The following is a 27,744-nucleotide window of genomic DNA, read 5'->3' as shown; positions in this document are numbered from 1 at the left end:
TACAACAGAGTGCTTAGCGATGTACTGTAGAAGTGACAATGGCGGAATGGAGTTAAAGTCTGTGTCTATATGATGTCATCTATCAGTTTACGACTACAAGAAAACGACAACCACTCATCAAAATATGTTGTTGTTTCCCTTTTCCCGTAATACTTGTATTGATGAAACAGCAGAGTGATTAACAATGTACATAAAGGTATTAAGAGAAACAACAGAGTGCTTAGCGATGTACATACAAGCGTCAAGGGAAACAACGGAATGCTTAGCGATGTACATACAGCCATCAGGGGAAACAACGCAGTGCTTAGCAATGAATTGACAAGCATCAAGTAATCATGGGGAAAATGGAGTTATAGTTCATGTCTGCATCTTTTATCGATAAAACAACGGAGTGATTGGTGATGTATAATGCCATAATGTTGACGATCACCGAAAGAATGCGAGATTGAAAGCTGTTCTGCGTCTATTTATATTTAGGGAAACTTGGATCAGCGTCAGAGAAACTACGTAGCTGCTTTCAAGGACAAATGAGTATATCGGCATATACCGTCACTGCACTGTATCTATTTGAGTGGAACTAAAAAATGTACTTGCTGTGGGAACTTACACATGACTCCTGAACAGTGCAGCTGTATCAAGGTGGTTTAACAACTGGACTTAAAAAATATATTGTACAGTGTAATTATAGAAGACAGTGACTCGCTTTTATCTCCTATCACATTTAGAACAATTTTATACTTTGATCAATGAAAAATAACACAAAAGGCAACAAAGTCACTAGAGTAAAAAATACAGTTTAAAGCTGGGTATTTTAAGGTGACCCGCTGGGGTCAGAGGCGAAAGACCACCTGGAATAAACTCAGAGCATAGAAGAAATGTAGAACCAGATTTAAAATTAGTAAAAAGAACTAAAGACAGATTGTTACAAGCAATTGGAAGAGGTACTTAAGGAGAGCTGCTAACAACCATCGCTGAGCTAATTGAACAGCTAAATTAAGAAGTCAAAGTTTTAGGAGCACAGTTAGGTCAAAGACACACAAGCTTTTGAGAAAACAATAAAAAAGTCGAATTGCTAACGTTATATCATTATGGACTTGAGTAACCTACCACGCGGCACCATACTTTCTCAGAGCTCTATACTTCTACACTTCATTTTCACTCTATTTGAGAGTGAGTTTTGCAAAAGTTTTGCCATTATCAACAACATTCAGTTGCATAGTCTCTGCTGGACAATTTCTACCTAGTAACTCATCACACTTGTGAAGTTTTGACATGGATTTCATCTTGAATCTTCAAGTTTTCTACAGAGAACAGTGGCCATTTTGCCTACAGGAGGGAGCTGTTCAGTGAACTGTGACTACCCTATGCCATGACACAATGGCTGTTTATCTGGCTAAGCTGTTGCTTCTAGCAACACTCTTATTCATCAGCCCTGACCATCATACAGCCTTTGTTATCAGCACATCATCTGTCAAAGGATCAACTGGACATGCTAAGTAAGCCAATGTAGATTTCTATACTACAGCAACTCCATTTGCACTTTTCAAGTGCAGCTACTTCAATCTGATGACATCGAACTCAATCCAGGACCTCCAGCTGAGTCTAAATCTCAAATGAAATGCGTTCTTCTAAATGCAAGAAGCATTGTCAACAAGACTCTTGAGCTCCAGACCAGGCTAAGCATGAATGACATTGATTTTGCCTTCATAACTGAAACATGGTTATGCCCTGACGTTCATGCTGGTAAAGTTCTTAATCCGTTACACTACCAGATCTTCAGGCAAGACAGAAATTGTAATGGAGGTGGTGTATTATTTGCCTGCAAATCAAATCTTCAAGCGTCGAGGAAAACTGAATTTGAGCTGTCCCTTAATATCCAGGCCAACTATAAACAGTGCGAACTGGTCTGGGTTCAAGTTATCCTCCCTCAGAATAAAGGCAAGCTTCTGTTAGGAACTTGTTATCATCCACCATCTTCAACCCCAGGCTTCAATGAGGCACTCTTCTACTCCATCAATTACATCCTTCCTTGTTCTCATCAGTACAAAGCCATCTTTCTCCTTGGAGACTTCAACCTTAAAATACCGTGTTCTTCTGCCTCTGATGAACACAACCCACCCAGTGTTAGCGGTCACTCTGCAGCAGTTCTGAGCATTGAGGAATCCCTAGGCATGTCACAACTGGTCTCATTTCCAACAAGACGAAATCCCAATGTGTATCCCCTGGGACTTATTCTATGACGAGTCTGACATACATGAAACATGGGACAACTTTGCATCCTTGGTCCATGCTGCAGTATAGTAGGATATAGTTCCCATCGTCATCTCCAAAGGTCAGCGAAGATCCCCTTGGATAACGCGCGAGATCGTCCAAGCATCCAGGAAAAAGACCAGAGCATACCATCAGGCCACAGAGAACAAGGAGAATGTGAACCTATGGAACAAGTACAAGACTTTAAGATCCCATTTTAAGCTGTTGGTTAGAAACTCCTATAATGATTATGTTCAAAGCCTTGCTGTGGATTGTAAATGAAATCTCAAACAATTTTGGTCTATTGTTAAACAGCAATGTAAATCCCAACCTGTCAATTCTTTTCATTTGAATGGCCAAGAGTTTTATTCTCCCAATTCAATTGCAAATGCATTTAACATTTTCTTTCAGAGTAACTTTACACCTGCTCAGACCACCTTCCAGATCCCTACCAGTTAGGGATGTGAAGCCCACCCAGGAATCCACCCTGTTGATTCTCTTGAAATCAGTCAGGGTGATGTGCTGAAAGTGATTAATCAGATGGAATCTCACACAGATGCTTAGACTTGCGGGTTTCTCTATTAATATTTAACCTGAGTCTCTCAACAGGTGATGTGCCACAGTGCTGGAGAATGCCAAATGTTGTTGCTCTCTTTAAACATGGCGACAAACCATAGACCCATTTCTCTGACATCTGTTCCATGTAAAATGTTGGAACAATTTATATCAAAGCGTTTACTCCATCGTTCTTCTCTTTACAGCATTATCCCTGATTCTCAGCATGGATTTTTACCTAAGTGCTCATGTACCACTCAACTGACCATTTTTTTTGACACTTGGGCCCATACTTTAGATAAACCTAAACCTCAGAGAATTGATGCCATCTTTCTTGATTGGTCCAAGGCATTCAACAAATGTGACCATTCACTTGTCTTATCCAAATTACATTATTGCGGTATATGTGGCAATCTTCTTCCAGGGTTGAGTAAATTTCTTACCAAAAGACAACAATGGGTCATTTTTTTTCAGGTGCCAAGTCTGACTGGATCCCTGTAACATCTGGTGTTCCTCAGGGATCAGTCCTTGGTCCTGTCTTATTCAATCTTTTCAACACAGACTTGGCAAACCTTGTACAGTCTCTGCTACCCCAATATGCAGGCGACACGGTTGTATACAGAATCATCAACTCCAATAATGACAGTGCATTTTACAAGAAGATCTCAACTTGATTAATGAATGGTGTGAAGAAAATCGCATGCATCATCCCTAATGGTCTACAACTAAGGGATCCCCTCCGCAGCCAGCGATCAGCCCACATCCTCCAAGCATCTAGCCTCTCTCTCCTGCGACTCCAGATCTCAAGCACCCGATCCCAGCTAGCTGCACTAGACAAGCAGATAGCCAGCACCCGCCAGATCCTCCAAAGCACGACCCAACCGAGAGACTTCACCAAGATCCAAACCCTAACCGATGCGTCCAGCCACCACATCTACAAGACCACTCGCCGCAAGCAGATCAAGAAGTTCTCCAAACTCTGCCTGACACACCCCCTCCGGAATAGGCGATGCTCTATATCTCCTTTTCCATCCCCCCCAAGTCGTACAATAGGATCTTCTATATCCTTACGTACGCACAGCCCCAAGCCCCACCTCCGCTCTCAGCAAGCCTTCAACAAGAAGACAGTCTTGAACCTCAGCCAGAGATCGCTCTCAAGCACCGAGAGCAAAGTCCTGTCTTTAGGCATGAACTTTGCCCTCCCGCCGAAGACGATCCCGGTTGAGGACATCATCCAATCAACGGAGCCAGCGCTACAACACCTCAGCAAAACCGAAGCAGACGACGTCCCCATCCAGCTCTACCAAGCCCTCAAGCAAGCCAAGACACCCAAGACCAACATCTCAAGACAGGAACTGGCTGCATTCAAGAATCTGCGCCAAGACAAGTCGATCCACATCCTACCGGCAGACAAAGGTAACGCAACAGTAGTCATGGACAAGGTCAATTACGACAGGAAGGTCACAGACATTCTCTCTACCCCCACCTAACGTCCCCTCCAGAAGGACCCCACGCCAGCCATTGAGCGTAAGATTGCCACCAAACTATTGGCTCTCCAGCGTTCTGAGGCTATCCCTCTCTCGTTGTACAGACAACTGAGACCCTCTAGCTCCACTTGCCCCCGGTTCTTTGGCCAGCCCAAGATCCACAAGCCCGACATTCCACTCCGTCCCATTGTAGCCTCACGAGGAGGTCCTACCTACAACACTGCGAAGCATCTCACTAAAATTCTCAAACCCTTGGTGGGTAACACCCCTCATCATGTGACCAACTCAGACCAATTCGTCCAACACATCCAGAACCTCAACCTACAGCCCAACGATATCATGGTCAGTTTTGATGTCGTTTCCCTCTTCACCAACGTCCCCACAGGCGAGGCCTGCCTCATTGCCAAAGAACGTCTACAAAATGATCCCACTCTCTGTGAGCGCACAGCCCTCTCCCCCGACCAAATCCATGACCTGTTGCTAACCTGCATCTCGTCGACTAGCTTCAGATGGAGAGACAAGTTCTTCGAGCAGTTGGCTGGGACCTCCATGGGATCTCCTCTATCCCCGGTCCTAGCTGACATGTTCATGGAGGACTTCGAGACCACGGCACTACTCTCCACAGATCATCGTCCGAGCACCTGGTTTTGCTACGTAGACGACACCTTCATCATCTGGGCGCATGGACCCCATCACCTCCAGTCATTCCTGAACCATCTGAACGACCTGCATCCCAGCATTAAGTTCACGATGGAACAGGAGGAGGGGAACTCCATTCCCTTCCTTGACGTCAAGGTCCATCGACGGGCAGATGGTACCCTCGGGCACTCCGTCTACCGCAAGCCCACCCACACAGACCGGTACCTCCACAGCTCATCTTTCCATCATCCCAGGGTGAAGTCCTCAGTCAACCGAACCCTGGTGCAACGAGCGCATAAGATCTGCGACCAAGAGCACCTACACCATGAACTCCAGCACATATCCATGGCACTCCAATTCAACGGATACCATCAGCGTCAAGTCAAGACCCAAGACCACCCCGGCTGTCAGGTCTCTTATACCCAAAGCCAACCCCCCAACTATAAGGCCATAGTCAACCTCCCATACTTAGGTAGTACTTCACACAAAATCCAACGAATCCTTTATCAAGCCAGCATCAAGGTGTACCACTCCTCGACCAAGAAACTACAAGCCAGCCTGCAGACCCACAAGGACAAGCAAGAACACAAGACCAAGGCTGGAGTGTATAGGATCCCCTGTGAATGTGGGCAGGTGTACATCGGCGAGACTGGCAGAGATCTCTCCACCAGACTCAAAGAACACATTGCCCACAGACGCAGAGGAGACTATGACAAATCTGCCATTGTCAAACACTCACACGCCAAGGACCACATCATCAACTGGAAAGACGCAGAACTCATTGTTCCTGTCAACAGATGGCACCCAAGACGCATCAGAGAAGCCATCGAGATCTACAAGCACAACACAGTACCCCAAGACATCGGTTTCAACATTAGCAACATCTGGCGCCCCCTACTCCCCCTACAGACCAATGGGTCACCTATACCCACGTCCACAGTCCTCCCCCCACGGCACCCACGGCAACAATGACACGCTTCACTGAGACCTCCAACAGTAACCCACAAGATTAGGATCCAACCACCAGCCAAGCTGTTCCGCATCAACGAGTTTCCACTGCACTGAATCCTCTCCACCGGTACTTAAGCCCCACACACTCCAGAGTTCGGCACTCTTTCTCCTGAAGACGAACAGAGCACACTGTTCGAAACGTCGAGTGAACCCCGGTTCTTTTCAGAACCACACACACTCCAAGAGAGAATTTGATTACATGGTGTCACCGCGAACTTCACATAGTTAGTACTTTCGCCATGCATAGCCTCAAGTCTTATTCATATAATATTGCACACACTCTCTCCTACGAACAGCACTTACAGAAACTCAGTCTCCCACACCTCTACAACAGGCTAACTTATATGAGCATGTCTTTTGTAGTGAAATGCCTCATGGATGTTCCTTCAACTCTACTTCCTCAGCCAAATACAAGGAGAACTGATGTATTACTCTTCATTCACCAATACAGTCGGACCAACTGCCTTCAATACTCACTGTTTGTCTCTTTTCCCAGGTTTTTCAACACTCTTCCTTCTAGCCTCCAGATTATGTGCCTTCAACCGTCTCCAAAAGAATTTCTTTGCTCTTTATGTGAACACTTTTTTAACCAAGAACCCATCTCACAAGCTTTCTAGTCATAACATAATGTTCTATTCCCCCCTCTTCTTTACAATTTTTGTTTTATTTATTTCTTTTTATTTATTTTTTAATTCTTTATTTTATTTTATTCTTAATTCCTTTTATCAGAGAATAATTATTTATCATACATGTAGTATATGTTTTGTATTTATTTCAATTAGTTTGGAGAGCCCCTTTGACAGAATTTATTTCTTTTGGGCAATCCTTCGGGGGCTGATTGAAATATTTTTTGTAATTATTTTCTTCTCATCTTATTGTTTTTGTATTTGTTTATTGTAACTTGTTCTTCCCGGGAAATGAAATAAATGAAATTATTTGAGGGGCAGAGACAAGCCATAGAAGAGATTTATGAAGGGACTCCTCCAACCAACCCTGCGAAAGACCGAAACCAACCCAAGAGAGACAGAGATGATTACATAGCTGAAAGACTTTTTCTCAAGGGGTTAAGAGAACCTATATACAATGGGCTTCATTCTCAAAACTCATTTCAACCATTACTGCAAGACTAAAGAGGAAGCATCATGGTGTCCCCTGGCTTTTATAGCATAGACTGATTTAACTTTTTGAAAAACTCATTCCTGGCCAGGTCTTTGAAAGTTCACTCAGTCTAAAAGGGTGACATTAGTGATCACGGACCCCAACCTCAAGTCAAGGCTAAATAAATAAGTGTCTAAGCTGTTGAATTTACCCGAAGTCAAACTTTTACCTGACATTATTTATGAAGGCAAGTACGATTTAAACCCAGTGAAAATCACATTTATTCATTGCAGTCAGTTAAACACCGATGTCAACTTTTACAATGAGCAGTCTTCAGACTCAATACCTGAGGTGTGGAAAATGCCCCAAAAGCTAAAAGACAGGAAAATTAGCAAGTTGACCTTTTTTGTTAAAAGTGAGCAAGGAGAACTCGCAAACAACAAAGGCGCTGGAATTTTGAGTGAACTAGAAGTTTTAGAGGGCTAAGTTTTTAAAAACGCATATATAATGAAAAAGAAGAGATGACAACTATGGTTCAGTCAAACATTTATCCTGTGCAAGAGTTAAACAGCATTGACTCTTACAAAAATGAAGCGGCAGAAACCAAAGTCTACAGGCCCCGAAACATCGCAGACAGCAATCTCAGATCTTGAGGGAACGTAATGCGAGAGAGATCTTGTACAAAAAGCTACAGAGGTGGATATGTGCGATATAAAATGTAGGACATAAGGTCAAACTCCTGGGAGTGGTGATGACAGCAGTGGCCATCCCCGCCATCATGGGAGTTATAAGCGCTCCGATCGGTCTTATGTTGGAGGGGGCAAGCATAGACATGCATGCTTGTTATGCCCTGCTCAAATATGCATTTAAACCTTTTGACAACAAAAACTAAGAACAACGACCAAATCAGACTGCTGGCAGACGCTAAGCTCAATACGATCAAGGAATACGTCTCTTGTGCTATTGAAGATGGTCATGAGTCACAAGAAGATTTTGTATTAATTTTGTCTGAACGAACAAATTTAATGAACTGAAAGAAAAAATCAGAGCGAAATTTAGTACCAAATTAGAAGTAGCCTAGACAATGGATAAGGCTGAATTTGACCGTCAAGTCAAAGAAAAAGTCGAAGCAATGACAAGCAATTTAAAAAAAAAATCTTATAAAAAAACTTGGCGAGTGAGTGTAAGTTTTAACAAGTCAGTTAAATACTCTGAACGAGAACAGTGTCTGTCCTACATATAAAGCAAGGAGAGTAAAGATAGTCAAGAGAGGTCAACACCTACCGCTCCTCCTCTTTAAAAGTTCATTGACACTTGCCGTCTGTGTAATGTCGTTTGGCCAAGTCTTTTAACAAAGGCGAGATGCACTGAGTAGCAGATTAGGAACCGCTTTTTATTATGATGACACAGGCAACACAGGTTACGTACCGGTCCCAGGCAAAAATTGCAACACCCATGATTTACACATACCCAACGGTAAATATACCGGCTCCACCTGCATGGGGTTTGAAAGGGCAAAGCCACTAAAGGGTTCGGATCACTCGAGTACGTATACCATAACTTGGATTGAGCAGTCGGAATCCATCACGTTGGCCTGGTGGGACTTTATTCCATGTAAGTCTAAATTGACTGACATAGGCGTGACTCAAGCTAACGAATCGATCAGAGCTTATGTTTATGTGTTATTAGGATCTGAAACGTATTGGCACCAAGCTCCGGTTTAGATGCTCATCGGTTTGTCTCTATCGCCAATCAACCAATTCCTGGACTCGTTGCGATACACTAAAACCCCCCCTAATTTTGTCGTAGCACCTGGCTTATATCTCGTACCATCCGACATGGACCTGAGAATCAGGACATTTGACAGCCACAATAACAACTTGCAGATGGCGGGAAAGGGGAACTACTTCTATGTAAAAACGTGTACTTACTAACATAAACATTTCTGGCTCTGCCACACTAGCACAAAAGCATAAAGAAAAAAACAACGCTTGATATTCTCAACGAAGAAAAGATGACAATAACGGTTGGAGCTTTAGCCATTGTTGCTATCGTTTCATGGTATATAGTGTTAACTTAGAGTGTTATTCCGTTTAACAAAAAAAAAACATACAAAGCAAAAAATATAGTCTCATATTCACTCTTGACAAATTTACATTTTCTGAACATAAGTCAAAATTATAACACCTACGCCGACAAATAATGTCCACACGTGATCAGCAATCTGCCTTATCGCTTCACTCGCCAAATTTAGTAACCAAGAAAGTATGCTTCCAATGATGCCAGGTAAAGCCCCAGTGCAGATACACAAAGTTTTTTTGAGTACATTTGCTAAATTGTTGTCTTTGAATCCAATCTTTAACACCTGGCTTAGGAGGTTCAGGCACAGGCGTAGGAACGGGTATATCTGTAGGAGCAATGACACCTCTGAGAGTGGCAACGACGCTAAACACGACAGTACTAATGGCTAAACCCAACACTACTAAAATACGATCCTCACACCCAGTTCTTTATTAAAACAACTTTCTGATTTTTTCACACAGCATGCCATCTGATGTCGAAACATAATTGAAAACACTTTTAATTTGTTCAAATTGACTTTGTATTCAATACAATAACAAGTCTCTTGTTAATTTTAATTCTTCTACCTTTGATTTTAAATCGCATAAATGTTCTTTTCGTTGTTCGTCTTCTTCGGACGTACCCTCACTTGTCTAGAGTTGTGATATTTGATTATCTATTTCTTCAATTTTAAATTGAGTTTTAGTCAATAATTCATTGATTTCTGTTATTTCTGCTCCTGAGTTGATTGACTGTTTCTTCTTGAAGTGCACTATTTGTATCAATGGTGTTTAGATTGTCGATCACATCATTTGTATCTAGAATGGTTTCTTCAATTGCTTCATTTTGAAGAACCGGTGTTGTTTCGTCATTTGGATCTGTAAGTATTTGTACTTGTATATCATCAAATGGTTTAGGTTTAGGTCTAATTATCTTTAATAACTTTAGATGCGTATTTGATGTTTAAACTTGTTTTGAAATTTAGTTCCATAATTTCTAATTCCTGACACTTTTCGAATAAATTTTGGCCCATTATAACGGGCATCTCTAGCTAATTCTTCAATGTAACTTCATTTTAAAAATTTACCAGTTGCTATATTTGTAAGTCTTACATTATTAAAGAAAATGGCATCTCGATCTATTCTAAATTTTTCAAAGGGAGGCTCTTTGATGTCATAGATACCTGTAAATTTGGTTTATCATCTGCAAATTGCTGATCTTCTTCTTGGTCTTCTTCTCCTTTGTCACAACATGGGTCCGTCTTTCCCATGGAGGACTGCAGCGGTAAAGGTTGAGAGACGTGTGCACTTAGTAAGGAAAAACTCAGGAGGGCGAAAATTGTGTTCAGAAAATAAACTCTTAATTTAATTAAGTACCAAATCTATCTTATCCCAAACAGGCCAATTATTTCGTAAATTTATTATCCCAAAAGTAAGATCAACAAGAGAATAAATAAATATATATATATATACAACTGCTGTCTAAAGGGGCCAAGATATTGTAATTCTACGGTACCGGTACCAGGTTTCAGGGATTAGCCCACCACTGCAATAATCAAATCATATAAAGGATTATCCATGCATAAGGCCTCAACATGACCACTGAAAAAAGGAGAGTTCACATCTATTTGGGCAACTGGCACTCGCCGGACTGTTCCATCTAAAAGGATACACGGTTGAATGCGCCCTGTCAAGTTGTCATCTCGTACTACATCTCGGCGGACAACAACAGTACTACACCCTGTATCCCTGAGGACTGTTACAGGTAACTCACCAACAAGCCCTTTCCTCACCGGCATAGAAGGCTCAATGGTGCACGCAGCACTGATAAATGGAAACGCCTTGCCGTTAGTCTGTAGAACCTTTATCTTCTCAATCTCCTCTGACTGACTTGCCGTCGCGTTCAGACAGGCTGCTCCAGTCTGGGTTGATTCCTTGGCCTCTGTATCTACCTTCAGACCTGCAACCTTATTGGACTTGTTCGACTGTTGGGAATTATTTGGATTTGACTTACAGTGCTGAGCAATATGGCCCATTTTATTACATTTGTAACATCGTCTACTAGAGTGTGGGTTGTCATGTGGATTGGTTTGACTCTTATGACCCGAGTACTTACCTCCCGTCTGGGTTTGACCCTTAGGGGTGTATGGCTTTGCTCTCATGTCAGGTTTTCTCTGTAACCAATCATGTGCCTCTAGGTAGTGATCAGCGATACTCGTCAATTCAGCAAGGTCCTTCGGCTTTCGTTCTTTCACGTAGAGTGCGAGGTCTTTGTCCGCTACTTCGAGGACCTGCTCAGAAACAAAAAGATCTACAACTTTATTATACGATTTTTCTGTCTTCCCTAATTCAACCCACCTTTCCACATATCCTTTCAACCGATCTGCGAATTGAGCATATCGCTCACCCACTTCCCGTTTTGACGTTCTAAATTTCAGCCGGAAGCCTTCCTCTGTAAGTCTGAAACGATTAAGAAGTGCGGTTTTTACTTCAGAGAAGTCCTTAGCCTTTTCTGCTGGTAATCGTGAAAATACTTCTAAAGCTTTGCCTTTAAGAAGGGCACTAAGAGACAGGCTCCACTCATCTTCAGGCCAACCGTTCAGTTCTGCAAACTGTTCATATCGTCTGAGGTAGGCATCTATGTCATCTGTCTGATCATTAAAACAAGGAAGTTTGGGGGGTTTCGCCGAGCTCCGAGTGTACATCAATGTACTCGAGGCTCCAGGAGCAGGGTTAACAGGAGGTACATGTTCCTGCGCAATCCGCAGTTCATACGCCTTCATTTCACGTTCGTGGTCTCTTACCTTTTGTTTCTCCTCACGTTCAATTCTGCGTTCTTCCCTGTCGTAGTGATCCTGCTGTTTCTTTTCAAGCAATTGCTCTCGCTCACGAGCAAACTCAACCAGCTCTAACCCTTCCAGACCTATCTCCTGTCCTAATTTCAAAAAATCCTCAAACTCCATGTTAATGGTCAACTGAGTGATTAAAAGTACAACAATACACAAGTTATTCAACATTGGACACAATATATAAGCACATGTACTTTGACGCATGCAACTTTACAGCGATGAAGCAGCAATCGCGAATCGACCTTATCGCAGAGATCTGCAATGCAACACCGGCACCGAACAGCAATTTAGAGTGAGAATGTCAATGGTAAAAAAGTCACTTCTGACAACAGGAACAACTGTCCTTTTGCTTGAATAATTCAACAATTTCGCGCAATCACACTGTGTAAGGGAAGCAAAGGGGGAGGGACATAGGTTTCTATTAGAGACAGACCCTTTCAATAACCCATGCAAAGAGTCTCTAAACTCAACTTGAACCTACGCAATTTACAAGTGTATTAACCTGGTTAAACCTTACCGTCCACTTACATCAATCAACAAATCCACTACATCAAAAGAAATTTTCGATTTCCCGGACAAGCCCCCATTTGTCACAACATGGGTCCGTCTTTCCCATGGAGGACTGCAGCGGTAAAGGTTGAGAGACGTGTGCACTTAGTAAGGAAAAACTCAGGAGGGCGAAAATTGTGTTCAGAAAATAAACTCTTAATTTAATTAAGTACCAAATCTATCTTATCCCAAACAGGCCAATTATTTCGTAAATTTATTATCCCAAAAGTAAGATCAACAAGAGAATAAATAAATATATATATATATACAACTGCTGTCTAAAGGGGCCAAGATATTGTAATTCTACGGTACCGGTACCAGGTTTCAGGGATTAGCCCACCACTGCATAGGAATATGCTCAGCAGCAGACAAGTGTCCGAGTTCAACAGGGACTTGGCGGTTGTTCCACGGCCACTACTGTAGGGAAGATATGGCCTGGCTCTGCAGCAGATTCCCCGGTGAGTAGTCTCTCTGGTCTCCCCAGCTACCGTCGGCCTGACACGCCTGAGGTAGGTACACGGCTGGTAGGTACTCGTAGGCAGCGGGCCCCAACTCACCAGTCCACACAGGACTCAGCTTTGTGTACAACTGTACACGGCGGACTCTCCCTACTCAGGAGTAGACTCGTCGTCCACCTCACACCAAATCCACTCAGGATTATTTTAAGCTTTAAATGGTGGTCCACTAAGGACAAACAACCCAGCCTCATGTAGTACCCACGGGGGGGAAAGCCAGTTATGGTATACTGGCTTAAATCATGGGCCACTCCCTGGTACACACAGTACCAATGTAAAGTACACTCCACACAGGAGGTGACTGCTCACAGTGCAAGCTAGTAAGGCAGTGACTTGGGGGATGCACATGGCATCTCAGTGTTAAACAAAATCACTGAAGCAAAACCTAATTTGCCTAATGCTGATTTCCATGTGAAAGATAAACTCAGATACTCCCTGGGTCAACCTCATTGCTAAAGAGGGGGACTCAAACACAGTGCAAGGTATATGTGAGTCAAAGAATAATAAATTTAATATATTTCAGAACACATTGTGACATCCTTGATCTAAAAGAGGTATTTTTTGGGTCAAATCCACCTTCTGCCTTGTTGAGCCGTTTATTTTATAATAAACAGGTTTTTAACCCGAGGGGTGCTGGGCAAGCTCCCGGGCAATATACCTTGAGCTAAGAGCCAACCTTGTGTGGCCAACATGCCACTAGCGATCGCGTTCATCTTAGCTGCGTCTTCGATGCTTAGTCAGTCCAGGTCGGGTGGTTTATTTTTTAACAGCTTTTTACCGAGCATGGCATATCCCATCGAGATGCTGCTGACAACAGCGGTGTAGTATACCGTGTTTGCTATTCCGTTGACGTCGATTTTTGCTTTACTCATGGTCTTTTTAATATATAACGATTTTAATTTACTCCATTTCTAAAGTCTTGTGTACAGGCGAGCTCGGTGCCAACCTGTTCTGCCAACCTTTTGCCTTGCTCAACACATTTAAGGTTTCTACTTTTTGTGACTTTCTCTATGTGAGTCTTGACTGTGCTGGAGGTCGGGGCTGGAGGAGTCTTCACTGGCCTCGAGTGCTAAGATTTTGTCTTTGTTTCCATCTTCTTTTATTATATATGCATTTTTGTTGATTGACAAATGCTTTGTTGTAATCAATGTGGTGACCAAGGGTGAAAGGTATGCTCCGTACTTGTAACATATTTCACTTAGCAAGTGTCCCATCGTTTGAGAAATTATCAGGTCGTCATTCAAGTCTCTGGCCAAGTCGTCTTCCGATTTTAAATCGACATTATATCCTAAAAGTTTGACGGGTGTGGCTAACCCCAAATACTGTGCATACAAACTTAAAATCGAGTTCCCTAACATCAGCCTCCCGTTGTTTCAAGCAATGATCCCCCTTCTGGACTGCTACGGCACCGGGGTTTCCACACCCCATCTGCAGCTTTAGCTTGCCGATGGACTCCGGTCGTAAGGCTACCAATTCTGACCTGGGACACTCCTCGTAAGAGATGACCGACCACTCGGGGGACCCCCGCCCAGTCCTTCCTCCAGCTATCCTGGCCTCTGGTTACCAAGTACCGGTGGGGCTAAAGAGCGCAAGGCCAAGGCATCTTTTTGGCTTCTTTTTCCTCGTCCAAGGCTAAGAAGCAACACCACCTTGATCCGGATCCACCCCTGTGGATGACGACCCTCCAGTCCATCTCGGAGGCCTTCACCTCTCTCACCCACAAGTTAGACTCCAAGCCTCAGCCAGGGGTGACGGCACCGGACCCGAATCCCCACAGCCGTCCCTCCTCCCTAAACAGATCTGTTGTCCAGCCAGATCTGTTCCCCTAGCGGGACCCGGCCCCCGATCATATCCTGGATCGTGGTGGCTCTGTCTGTTGGCATTGCAATTGGGGCGAGTAAACTTACTCCCCCATTAGCGGGGTCTGGGAATTGACTTTCACCCCCAGTTCCATGCTCTGAATTCCTCTGGCGGTCTCTCTACTACCAGTGCCTACCGTGGAAGACATGTATTCATTGTATGGCTCACCAGTCTACACACCGGGACGGCCCCATGCCTCCCTAGCCAGCTACAATAACTGCCACACACCACAGACTACGGCTGCCAGATGAACTTTTCAGCAGTTCACCCAGGGGTGACTTGGAAGTTACAACGCCTCGGGCTGATTGCCCGTTGTTTTCGGGGGTGGCCAATTCAGAGGCACCACCTACCTATGTGGGCCCTTCACTGACCACTTTTCAGGCTACAGAATTGCATTATTGCCCTGGTTCTCGAACGCCACTCATCACTGTGGCTTCTGGGTACCAGCTAGGGCTGTCTGACCATGGTGTTTCTGTCTCAGCTCTCTGGCGGCTTGTCGCACTTCAACCTATCAAGACCTGCATTCCAGACATGCCGCTGATGTTCTGGGCTCTTAGGTTCTTCTTTTGGGTTTTACGACCGGATTACTGCACATAAGAGGCGTAAGTGCAAGAAATCACACTCTACACCTTAGCAAGATATTTCTTCATCGGGTTTAATGACGGCAGTCCACTCTCTTGGAGACGCTGTCCACCTTAGCCAGCCGCCTTGAGTTAATCTCCACTCCCCTGGTGACTGCCTGGATCTGGATGCCCTGTGTGAGGATCTCCTTCCGGATTTGTAGCCGGCTTCACTTCCAGCTTCAGATCCATTTTAATCTCCAGCTTCACATCGGGCTCCATCGGTCTGTTTGATACCATTACTGGACCGAGCCCAGTCTAATGTGGCTTTCTTCGTTTTCATGGGGGTCCAGCGCTAAACGGGTATATATCACTTGTCGCTGAAATTGTGGGTAACAGGTGATCCCAAAAGAGAAGAAACCGCAGGAGTGAGAGTATCAATCAGCTGACCCCAAAGCGGACAGGGCCAAGTTGCATAGGTTTATGTGCACTGGCCACTGCATGATCTCTATTTCAGTGGCACTGGCACAGTGGTCTGCTTGCCTCATCCATTCATAATTAGGGTGCACCAGTGAATGATATCATGGGAGAAATACTTATATTTTCTTGTTTAAGCATATTACTTTCTGTTTCATGCTTGTGTCGTTATTACCCCTGTAGGCCTATTCTAGTTAAGTTTGAAACTATTTATTCTGGAAAGCATTCGTATTTTGTTTGTTCTATAATAACCACGGAGGAAGGAACGAGCGTGCAAATCCATGGAAGTTCTTTCCCTTGCAATATTCATGAATCAATCAGGAGATGAACCGTTAGTGTTTTGACATTGACAAAGCAATAAAGGCATGCGATCATGTTCTATTGTACACATTTACTAGTGACAACCAACAGTGCGAAAGTTGCAAAGCAAATAAGGTAATCCTCACTAAATCCCACGGTGTCAGCATTTTCATTCCTGGTTATACAGAACATGCAACGTGCTTTAATTCCTGAAAAAATCCAGTAAAGTTAGTTCTTTTACATTTCTTGTACAACCCAACTGTGAATGAACTCGCCTCCATCTATCAGGGGCGAGGCAGCCACTCGCCTCCATCAAACTGGGGTATAGTCAACGCACGCTTTTAAATTTCTTGTACAACCCAGCTGTGAATGAACGCGCCTCCATCTATCAGGGGCGAGGCAGCCACTCGCCTCCATCAAACGGGGGCATAGTCAAAGCACGCTTTTACATTTCTTGTACAACCCAACTGTGAATGAACTCGCCTCCATCTATCAGGGGCGAGGCAGCCGCTCGCCTCCATCAAACGGGGGTATAGGCAACACACGCTTTTAAATTTCTTGTACAACCCAGCTGTGAATGAACGCGCCTCCATCTATCAGGGGCGAGGCAGCCACTTGCCTCCATCAAACGGGAGCATAGTCAACACACGCATTTACATTTCTTGTACAACCCAACTGTGAATGAACTCGCCTCCATCTATCGGGGGCGAGGCAGCCACTCGCCTCCATCAAACGGGGGCATAGTCAAAGCACGCTTTTACATTTCTTGTACAACCCAACTGTGAATGAACTCGCCTCCATCTATCGGGGGCGAGGCAGCCATTTGCCTCCATCAAACGGGGGCATAGTCAATGCACGCTTTTACATTTCTTGTACATGTACAACCCAACTGTGAATGAACGCGCCTCCATCTATCAGGGGTGAGGTAGGCACTCGCCTCCATCAAATGGGGGCGGGTCATGCACTAGCTTTAAATTTCATCTAAGTGGCTCATGTACAATTTGATCTTACAGTGTCAGTACAGTTGATACAATCAACACAGACACAGGCTGCGACTCGCAAGGTCCCCATGTTACCCACAGTCTCAATTTTTCCGCATCCGTATGTTTGCCAGTCCCAATGTTCTCTGATCCCTATTTCTCCCTATTTTTTTCTCCAGTCGAGCTGGAACAAGATCCGGGGAACTTGAAATAGCCCCCCTCCCCGGGAAACTGCATATAGGAAGCCTATATTTTTGGCATAACTTAACTTAAGCGACTATGGCGTGCCATGGTACTCTAAAAAAAATTAGGAGGTTGTGGGTGAAAATGTAATCAAATAAAAAAAAAAGAATAAACGACTTCGTTATTGTTTCACGGTGGTACACAATGTGGGCATACAAAAATTACCATGTCCACACTTGTAATACCAAGTCCGAGTTAATAGGGTGAACAGATAAATGCAGTTTTTGTGGAATAATATTTTTGGACATTTTTGCATACCGTGAATGCAAACAGGAGCGGTGAAAATTAATTTAAAGGTTTATGAGTCTGTCCAGGAAAGATTACTGAAGATATCTGATGTTTCACATCGGCCATTAGACTTAAATTTCAGTCTGTATAAATGTAGTGCGTCTGTTTAAGGACTGAGGGCAGAAGTAAATGAGATCTGGTCTTTGTGTCACTTTACAGTAAAATATTTGTGTAAATTCCTCACCAAGCAAATGCACAGAGCAAATGCACAACCTTGACACCGGCATGGATATCTTTTGTGAGGCAGTGCATTACGAGACGCTGTTCCACCTTTCATATTGTTGAGAACATGGGTCGATCACTGGCATCGGTAACATTTTGCACAAGATATGATGTTGGCTTTTATGTTACGAACAACACAAGGCTGCATGATGGTTTCTCAGCTTTGAATCCTTAGCAGCCCGGCCAGCCGGGCCGACCAAACTTCCATGCATGTCTGTTGTCAGCAAAGCATTTTCTCAACTTTTGCATTTGCAGTAATTTCTTCATGGTTTTGAATACACTACTCAAAAGAATTAGAGGAACAAGAGAACAGAATGTTTTTGTCATTGTCTATATGGGCTACCGTTTTGGAACAAGAGGCAGTAAAGTTATGTGAAAATCATTCAGGTGTTGTCAATCGGTTCTCAAACAATATACTCAAAATGTCATTCTGTTCTCTTGGTCCTTAAATTCTTTTGAGTAGTGTATTATGTATTCAGTTGAGCTTCACTGTACTGTAAATTACCCCCACCGTACAAATGACTAGGGTGGAGAAACAGGGAAGACTTATATGAGAGCGTATTCTTGTTCCAGTTTTGATCCTCTCAGACAATTCCGTTATGATTGGAAAAGTGGTCAAATTGAGCCCATTTTCTCTTTATGTTTGAGACAGCCGAGGAAAGGAAAACAATTGAACTTATAAGAAGTAATGTTGTTTTCGAATACACAAGAAATATGACATCTTGACCATCCAAATTGCGCTGTATATTGGCCATGAATTATTGCGGAATTTCATGCAAGTGGTAACACAATGACAAGTACCCACATGTACAGGTACATGTACAGTACATGTGCTTGTACATGTACATATGTAAGTATGTACAGGACGTCAAGATGAAGCTACATGTACAGTGTACATTTAGTTGCTGTACATGTACATACATGTACGTTGATCACTCACACATAAGTTCACTACCACACTTTCCTGCCTGCAGCCAGGCCGCGCTGCAACCACACATACAGTGCCTACTGCAGACAAACCACACCGCCATAAATCAGACCTAAAAGTGGACACACATGGCCGTGTACTGATTGAAGCCATTATATCGTGGGTCGTTTACCACTAGAAAGGCCATAAACTCGGCGGGGTGGTCTTGAATGCGAACCCGGGAAACCCGGGTTCGCAAAAGCCACATTAGACTGAGCTCGGTCCAGTAATGACGACAGTGCCTGTTTACACATGTATGTTTTATGTTGAATTTGCGCTAAATTAATTCAATAGTAATAATAATAATAATAATTTTTCAACTTAATCGGGTCCTATTTACGACTCAAATTTAGCTCCACCCCTATGCCACTGCCTTGATCTGTCCAGTTTTTGGGGCATCCAGATGTGTAGAAACTACATGCACACTCTACTGGGTTGGCTTACGTCATTTGCTTGTATGGCCCCGGTGTTTGTGAGTCTAGGTCACGCATACTAAGCCCTGACCGCGGCTTGAACGTTTGCTCATAGGCCTATTGCTACACTATGCATCAAACCGCGGGCTAGCACCCGAGACTCCCGTGCTGGGGGCCAGCCAGGTGGGAAATAGAGAAATCTGCTGTCTGGGCGCCGCTTCACCTTTTTGTGGAGCTGTCCCAGTGAATAAAATGCACTACAATCAGCCTACCTTGTGTGTTTTATTCTGACCATAGGCCTTCTGTTCATTAATGCCTGCGGTAGATGTCATCGCCCTACCTGCAGACCCATCGAGCCCTCCGATGTCTAAAACTTCGTCATCAAAGGCACTCAGGCATGTAACAATCAACAGCAATCTCTGTATGGCCCCCCTCTATCTCTGACCAATAATCACACCATTTAATCCAGTATCCACGCCTCGACTGCCCTAATTCGGCAAATCTCCATATATTCTCCCACTCAGTCTGGCCACTCCCCACATTGCCTTCCGGTCATGAGTTCTTCCGTGGGCGTGTCCATAGTTTATATACTGTGACTGTAACAAGGTCTGACAAAAAAGTGTCCCTACTATCCGCACTCACTTTTGTTAATGGTTTCCCATTGTTGCCTTTTCCTACTGTGCCCTGCATAATCGAAACGAAAAGGATAACTTGGCAAGCGGTTTTCTATTTCACCATTTTATGCACACGTGATCTCTACTCCAGTGAGTAAATGGAAATATTTTAATGCTTCAATATGATGTAGGTCGAAAGTACTTGGTTATGGAGCAGTCTGCCATCTTTGGATGCTCCGTATCTGCAATTTTTCTGTTTTTGCAATGCATTCAGAATGATCTTAATTCCCTGTGCTTGTAATGATATGGCCGTAGTCCTCCAACTTCAGGATTCAAATGGCCACATTGAACATAGTACAATGTAATGTCCGGTGGTGGACCATCACCAAGCACCCTTGGCCGGCCTCCCCTTTGTACCTCTAGGTCCAGATGTGACTGTGATGATGGATGTGTTGCTGTCAAATGGGGCCTTTCTCTTTCCACTCCATGCCTCTGTGGATTCTTCCGTTTGAGTCCAGAGCTTCACGGCAGTGACCTACATCAACCGCCAGGGCAGCACTCGCTCCCCTCAATGCTGCACCCTTGCGTGGCAGCTCTTCATGTGGACGAACGATCAAGAGATCACCCCACTTTGGCTTTGGTGGTGTTCTCAACTTCAAAAAGAAAGACGATCATGGCGGAGGGATCACAGTGCATTGTGGAGGGTCAAGGGGCAGCATGCATAATCGAGTCTTTTCAGCGAATAGGCTCATGGGAAATTTGCATATGTAGGCTGGGCAGGGGTAAGTATCACTAGGAGACCCGGCCCACACTAATGTGGGGGAGGACTTTTCTTGTTTGGCAGAAGTAAGTGCCTCAATTTCTTTGACAGAGTATTATTTTCCAAGGTATTTTTTAGATTCGCCCGAAGAAACAACGGTGCATAAACGAACTATGACGTTTGGTTTGGGTTCAGAGACTTGAGTGTTTTCGGGTCTCTTGCTTAAGATCGTTTTTATATCATCCATATACTAAAAGCATATCAATGATCACTGTTTGAACAATGACCACAGAGACCCTACCGACTGACCTATTGCCCCTGACAGAGCTTCAAGGACTCAACACAACCCTAAAAACCTTGTGTGGTACAAAAGCGGTGCAAGAAAGCAAAGTGATTGCACTCCATCAGTTGTTCAAGGGCTATTGTGGAGAGTGTGAGTGCCCCACAATGGCTGCGCAAGCAGACCTAATCGAGCGTGAAATACAAAATGAAGAGCGCCTCGAGCAACCCCAGACAGCATTGACTCCCTTAACCTACAACTCTGGTCACAGATCTGCCAAATCTGCGAGACCTCAACAAGGGTCTTAGACAGAAACACAAGCCTGATCGAGCGGCTGTGGACCCCGTTCCACAAACAGGGGGTCACCCTAGTCAGCATTATTACCGCGGCAGGCTTTATCAGCAGCACACTGGTCCTTGCCATGGCTGGAGGAGGCACTGCTGGAGGAGCACCTACGGCAGCACCTACCTCGGGGGCCAAAGAATGGAATAAAAAATACCTGCGATCCCTTGGGCTCCTGTTGACAACAATATAATTATACAATCAGTATACTGAATTATTTTATTGCCGAGCTTTTGGTAACTTGGTACCATCATCAGGGCAAGCAGATTGTCTGCTTTCCGAGCACTGATTGTATAATTATATTTTTTTCAACATTCCTTTCACAGTGCCACAAAGCCCTTTCGCTTATCCCTTGGGCACCTGTTGGCCAAACTAGCTGGGAAAGCCGCTGCAGCCCTCCCAGGTTTCATCGGGAGCATTCTGTCTTGGTTCCTCAGCTTCTTAGGTAAGACCACTGGCTGGCTCGTGATTGCCATTCGGGGCCTGTTGCTTGTATTTGTGCAAAAATGGCTATCGTAGAGCAAGCCAGCCGAGTCCAATAGCAATGGCACAAACGACGAGTGCTGTGAGTTTGTCATAGTGGGCTGCTGCATCCTCTGCCGTGGGGGCGTCAGGCAGGCTAGGAGTTGGCCGTGGTGCAGGCTAGGGTGGCATGGGCTAGGGTTGTGCAGGCTGTGCTAGCCTTGCAGCTTGTCCCTCTGTATCTGAATGCAGCTGCGACGGAACAACCGCTGTGTTTATGTCGTCTTTCATGCCCAATTTTTGTCCAAGTCCCACAGTGACTATCTCATTGTTATAGTCCTGAATGGTTCCAATCTGCAGATCCATGTTGCTGGGAGCCATGTACAACCTGGTCCCAAAGGCAAAGTCTACTTTAGGGCAAGCATATCAAAGCACGTCCTGGTAGTGCGCTATGCACTTTGGAGGTCTAGGGGACTTGAAATTGCATCCTTAACGTTCACCAAGAACTGCTTCTGGGTGTCAAATGTGGTGCCTGTGCCGATAATGCTTGTGCGGATCTATGCTTGTGAACCCAAAATGACCCTGGCTGGGTAAACCCTTCTGATTTGTCGAGGACAAATGTCTTCATACCTTGTCTGCTTTAATGTAGTAAACATTATATAGGTTTCCTGTGATACCAGATGCAGAAAACGACATGAAGTCTTTTTTGTGTGTGTTTGACGACAGACATTTGCTGGAGCCGAGGACATTTCTGAGCGTGTCACATATTTGATAGGTTGTTTCTTACCATACCACCAGCCATATGGCATTCCCAGGTCACTGTTATTGCCTTGTTTTCGTTGGCAGTTGGTGTGTGGAGAGACGCCAAACTCCGCATAGGTTTGCTCAGACGCCCTCTGGTTGTATGGGGTGTCAAAGGCATCGAATGCTGCAGATCTGGTAGTACATGTGAAAGCGGTAGACTAATCATATCATCAGGGTCTCAAAGCTAAGATGGTCCTCTGCAGAGACACCACACCCTGTTGTAGCACACTACACAGCAAACTTGATTTATTTTGCCAAAACACCATTGAGGTTGAGAGCCACCTGTCCAAGACAACCTTTAGGGAACTTGTACGGCTCAACCGACAAGATATCTGGAAAGGCAGAGCCAAAGCCTTCCGTCCTGATAGCCACCTGTAGGTACACATTCTGCAGTTCTAAGTCCCCTGTTGTCACAGTAAATAGTCAGTCACATCTCTGTTAAAGGCATATGCTTGGTTAGCCATTGACCATGTTTCAAACCATCACTAATGTGCAAAGGGGGTGCGGTATGTCTACAAAACAATATAGACACCCATTGGGGAGGCCTACCGGTGGGGCTCTGCTCGCTCCACTACACAGTTGGATGGTACAATGTAGGGACCAGCCAATCGTTTTCATGGTTTGACGCCAATACTGACACCATACACATCAACCCAGGGTTGTACAGCTTTGAGATGTTATGAAAAGCTATTGAGGGCAGCTGGGATGGCGGCATGCTCAAGGTCAGCAGAGCCAACAGCCTGATCACTCTGACCATAGCTATTGAAGTTTCTGTGAAAATGACAGATGAGCTGGGCTGGGGGGGGCTGATATCGACAAGGGCGTTTATACCGGAGACCACCACGTCAACTTTGCAATGACAAAACTCTTCCGCATACATCTAGAGCAGATCAATACTGCGGCAAACTTGGTAGACGGGGCCCATCCACCTTTCTTGCAACGATTGGGCCCGGGAGTCCATCATTCTATGACATCGGCACAATTCGAGTTGAGTGTCCAGAGTGTAAGCGCTTGCAAGACTGAACAATACATGCATTAAAGGTACACGTAGTGATACTGGAAAGCAATTAAATAACTACGGTCTTCCTATACCTTTGACGCTCGAGATCATGTCACGTGATGAGCATTTTCAGCCCTGACGCGTATCTTCATTACGAATTTCTCCCATTTAAACGAATCCGAGTTAGACCTCTCTAACTCGGAAAGAACACATCCATTCTGAAATGACAGCTTTCCCCAGTGGACAATTTTTATTGCCCCCTTGTGGTGATAAACCAGTGGTCCTATGCTTTTGACCTCTGCTAAAGGTACCAGTCCTTGGTACAAAGTGAATGACAGATTTATGTCATCCTTTGCTGGTTGTGGTCATTCATTGCTGGATTGATCGCTGGCTTGATGCTCAGTCAGTGCGTAGTGATTTGAAAATCAAAAAATAAGAATTTAGAGTTCATTGTTTGGTGCACGTATAAAAAAGCAATTTGTAACAAAGTAATCATTTGCAGTCAGAAAATCAACGAGATAATTGTGTCATCAGTTAAAATGAAATATTTTGAGGCCTTTTTTCCTTTCATGATGGAGTCTCCAAGAGTAAATTGGCTGCCATATAAGGGCCAGGTTAAGGTGATTTCCTCATCTTCATCATCCATCATTTTACTGCCTTGGTGCTGTTCTCAAAATGTTCAGTTTCTAAAGAAGGCAAAATGACAGGAAAATTCTCAGTTGGAAGTCGCGTCCAGGCATTCGATGAGTTGGGAAGATGGTGTGCAGCTAAAGTAGTCAAAGATGAAGAATGGTCATACCTAGTGAGTTTTATTGGATATACTGGGCATGATATCTGGGTGGATGAACATTCCGTAAGACATCCAGTACCTCCCTATGAAGAGTATCATCAGAGACGTAAGTAACATGCTCATCTTCCATTATAACATTTAGTTGCTGGTCTACCGGTATATCCGAAAGCAATATGATTTAAAAATTAATATGTATTTCCAAAAGATACCGGTACTAGTACAAATAATTAATGAATAAATAACAAATTTGTTATTTCCTTGTAAATGCACTGTACATGTTTCTGAAAAAAACCCACTTAGGAAGGATTAGTAAATCGGAATATTTGCGGTAGGCAAGTTTTCTGTGGTACATGTAAAAAATTGTTACCTGTTGATGTAATGAAATGCCATAAAACCCTAGAAAGATATTTGAAAAGTCGTCCCGTCTTCATAAATCACAGACTTCTACCTTTGAATATTTTACAGTTTCACATGGGTGAGCATTACAGCCAACAAATATCATATATCTTTGTTACAGAAAACCGCAGGCAAGCCACAAAAAAAATCACCGTCACAAAAGTGTAAAAGGAAGCAGTACAGTTTTTGAGAGCAAGGGGACCAGGTTGAAACAAGTGATGGACACAATGGCACTATTCTAACAGTGGATCCCTTCAAAAGGACCTTTGTCCTGCAAGATGGAACTGCAGTAAACCTTGAAAACATTTCCTTTTTCAGGTAAAGATTACTCAGATAAATGTTTTAGGGTTTCCTACATACATCTTGGTCATGCATTTTTAAAGCTTCTCATTCCTAAAAAATCCTGGAAAAGTCATGAAATGTAGTTTTCTGTGGAAACCCAGTTTTCACAACCAGGAGAGCAATTTGATAACAAGGTGACTCTAGTGTTTGATTTAATTTAACTATTTGGATATGTTTTCTGTTATCTTTATATTAGTTAATGAAATCTGTTTGGACTCTATACACAGAAGTAATCTGCAAATGCATTTTTAATACATTTAAAAACTCAGAATGCAATTTGTTGTTGATTTTTGTCATGACTCCTAAATATTGACTATTTTGTTGATGTTTATATTGTGTTTTGGGATTTCCTTTAACAGAAAGTACTGATTCCAATGAACAACCAATGAAAAAGAGGAAAACGAAAAAGCAACATAAAAAAGTATTATGAGATTAATGTAGAGAAAATATAAGTCTTAAAGTGCTGTTGACTGTACAGGATATTGAAAGAAACGTGCATCCATCTACATGTATTTGCTAATAAGTCATATAAATATGGTTTTACTTTAAGAGTGAAGAAACAAATGGTTCCCCAGTCGTCCTGCCACTATCCCATGATGAACCACCCACACTAAGGGCCAGGCAATGTAAAGTACATATCCTTGTCAACGAACAAGCAGTAATCAATTCAAAGAAAATGCCAGATATTGTAAGAGAGGCCATACACCAGAGATATCCAGTTATGGAATAGAACTTACTAAACTTAACAAACTATTCGGGAAAAATTAATCAGCAACCAACATATTGTGACAAACACTTCAGTAAAAAAATCCTGTTTGACAAGCCTCAGTAAAAAAACAGAGAAGGATAAAAGGTAAATCAGGACAATCTGTTAAAATGCTCAATATTATGCATTATGTGTGACAGTGATTGTCATCCGAACTACCTCAGATTGATTATGGTTATATAACTTGTTTGTTCTAGTATTAATTAAGATAATTCAGGTGTGTTGTTTGTGTATTGTGCTTCAATTTTGTATAGCCACGTTCTTTTTTTTTGTCAGTTTTTGTTAGTTAAAGGTGCTATATAAAACTGGTTATTATTATGTTCTCGTGTTTCTTGATTAATTATACTGATGTGCTACAGAAACTGTTTCTGTGACAAAATTTTTAATAGTTCACCAATTTATATACATCTTACAAAGACAACACACTTTGTTTTCTTAAACCGGTATTACTATATTAGTGTAAAGTGTTCGGAGTCTTTTGTCACTTCTACATGCCTAAACAGTGGCGTAACTACAGGGGGGCACAGGGGTGCACGTCCCCCCCCCAACAGAGGCCCGTGCTCCGGGTGCAACCCCCCCCTTGAAGCTTTGAAATAAATAATATATATACCTAGTTCAATTATTTTCAGTGCCCCCTGAAAAAAATTGTGCACCCCCAGGTGCCCCCTCAGCTGTGGCACCCTAGTTACGCCACTGTAACTAAATGAAGTTCATTATTCCCTAGTTGTAATTTATTTCCAATTTGGTAAAACTGTCAAATAGGACTCACATTTGCTGTATGGTTTTGCATCCTCAATTAAGTGTGTTTATATCACATCTCTGATTTTGTAAATATTAGTGAAGCTATACTACCCACTTTTATTCTTTCAAAATAAAAAAAATTAGTTGAATTTGAGTAAAATACTTGTTTATTTTGTGGTTTTATGGAGTCGAATCAACATTGGTGTGTTATTCGAAAAATGCAGCATCAAAAATCTATACAAACATGAAAGAATTGTTGAGACCATTTGAAATATACAAGGGCAAATGAACACCATCCCACTCCATCCCCACAAACACCTTGAATAAAATAGACAATTGAAAGTGTAAATACAAAGGAAAAGGAACATGTTCATACCTTGTAGAAACCTATAAACTTGTACATAATAGACCTATATTTTTCAGAACCCAGCAAAAAGTACTTGGGACAATGTATGTAGCATCCCTACTCGAGATGGGATCCCAGAACACACAGGCAGTACTTCTACAAAGTGTATTTGCATTGTGCATGTACAATGTACGTGTATTTCCACAAGTGTTGTGTACACATGTACTGGTAAACTCTTTTACTGTGTACATGTAAATGTAGGCCACTTTTTCCCCCTTATTATAATTTTCTGTGACCAGTTTGTGTAAAATACTCCCAGAGGAGCCATTCACTGCAGCTAGAACTTATCTGGCCCATGGTTGACCTGTGGTTCTGTGGCATAGTCATTGGTGGGGCAATGCCAAGTCAATAGACTGACCACTTGTACAGGCAAGTCTGGATTGGTTAGATGTTGAGTGATTGGATAGATACCTATATCCCCAAGGAGACATGCTGTCATTAATCTTTTCTTCGAAAAGGATGTGGAGATTTGAAAGATTTTTAAATGGGAGAAATTCGTTATGAAAGCCGCACACAAAGAATATATAGACTCTAAAGATCAGTTTTGGTCAGAACATAAGACAGAAAAATTGGTCAAACTTACAGTCTTCTCGCTCAATGGTACAACCCCCATTCGAGACATCGCGTGGGGCGACCACAAAATCACTGACCTGGCCGACCCTACCACCGCACAGGAAGCGGCTACAAAAAGATATGTAGTTCGCCGCAAGCCCCTAAT

The 27,744-nt window shown here is 43.3% G+C and overlaps 3 protein-coding genes and 1 long non-coding RNA gene across 12 annotated transcripts in view; 3 read left to right on the top strand and 1 right to left on the bottom strand.

The window, feature by feature from the left end:
• LOC110982507 (meiotic recombination protein REC8 homolog) overlaps positions 1 to 27,744 on the top strand; it is a 388,761-nt gene that overhangs the window by 290,463 nt on the left and 70,554 nt on the right. The window lies entirely within an intron of this gene.
• On the top strand, positions 4,323 to 6,577 carry LOC147796962 (uncharacterized). Its single transcript, XM_087145258.1, has one exon. The coding sequence runs from the start codon at positions 4,632 to 4,634 to the stop codon at positions 5,901 to 5,903; it is 1,272 nt and encodes a 423-aa protein (XP_087001384.1). The 5' UTR covers positions 4,323 to 4,631; the 3' UTR covers positions 5,904 to 6,577.
• Positions 10,636 to 12,686, bottom strand: LOC147796961 (uncharacterized). The gene is made up of 2 exons (XM_087145103.1): positions 11,905 to 12,686; positions 10,636 to 11,391 (listed from the first exon to the last, which is right to left on the bottom strand). The coding sequence occupies exons 1-2, from the start codon at positions 12,151 to 12,153 to the stop codon at positions 10,636 to 10,638; spliced, it is 1,005 nt and encodes a 334-aa protein (XP_087001229.1). The 5' UTR covers positions 12,154 to 12,686.
• Positions 23,739 to 27,108, top strand: LOC147796960 (uncharacterized). The gene is made up of 3 exons (XR_015427562.1): positions 23,739 to 24,481; positions 24,893 to 25,089; positions 25,473 to 27,108. It is a non-coding gene; the product is annotated as an uncharacterized LOC147796960 (long non-coding RNA).

Source organism: Acanthaster planci, linkage group LG13 (genome assembly GCF_054643075.1).
Source record: "Acanthaster planci isolate LZ-2023a linkage group LG13, COTS_SCS, whole genome shotgun sequence".
Classification (NCBI taxonomy): domain Eukaryota; kingdom Metazoa; phylum Echinodermata; class Asteroidea; order Valvatida; family Acanthasteridae; genus Acanthaster; species Acanthaster planci.
This window is presented reverse-complemented; position numbering and strand designations above follow the sequence as displayed.

What these genes read in the sequence shown, in the direction of transcription:
- LOC147796962 (XM_087145258.1), top strand. Translation starts at nt 4,632, where the DNA reads ATGGTCAGTTTTGATGTCGTTTCCCTCTTCACCAACGTCCCCACAGGC.
- LOC147796961 (XM_087145103.1), bottom strand. Translation starts at nt 12,153, where the DNA reads ATGCGTCAAAGTACATGTGCTTATATATTGTGTCCAATGTTGAATAAC. An exon ending in AACGTGAGGAGAAACAAAAG is followed by an intron (nt 11,392 to 11,904) that starts GTAAGAGACCAC and finishes GTTTCTGAGCAG; the next exon opens with GTCCTCGAAGTAGCGGACAA.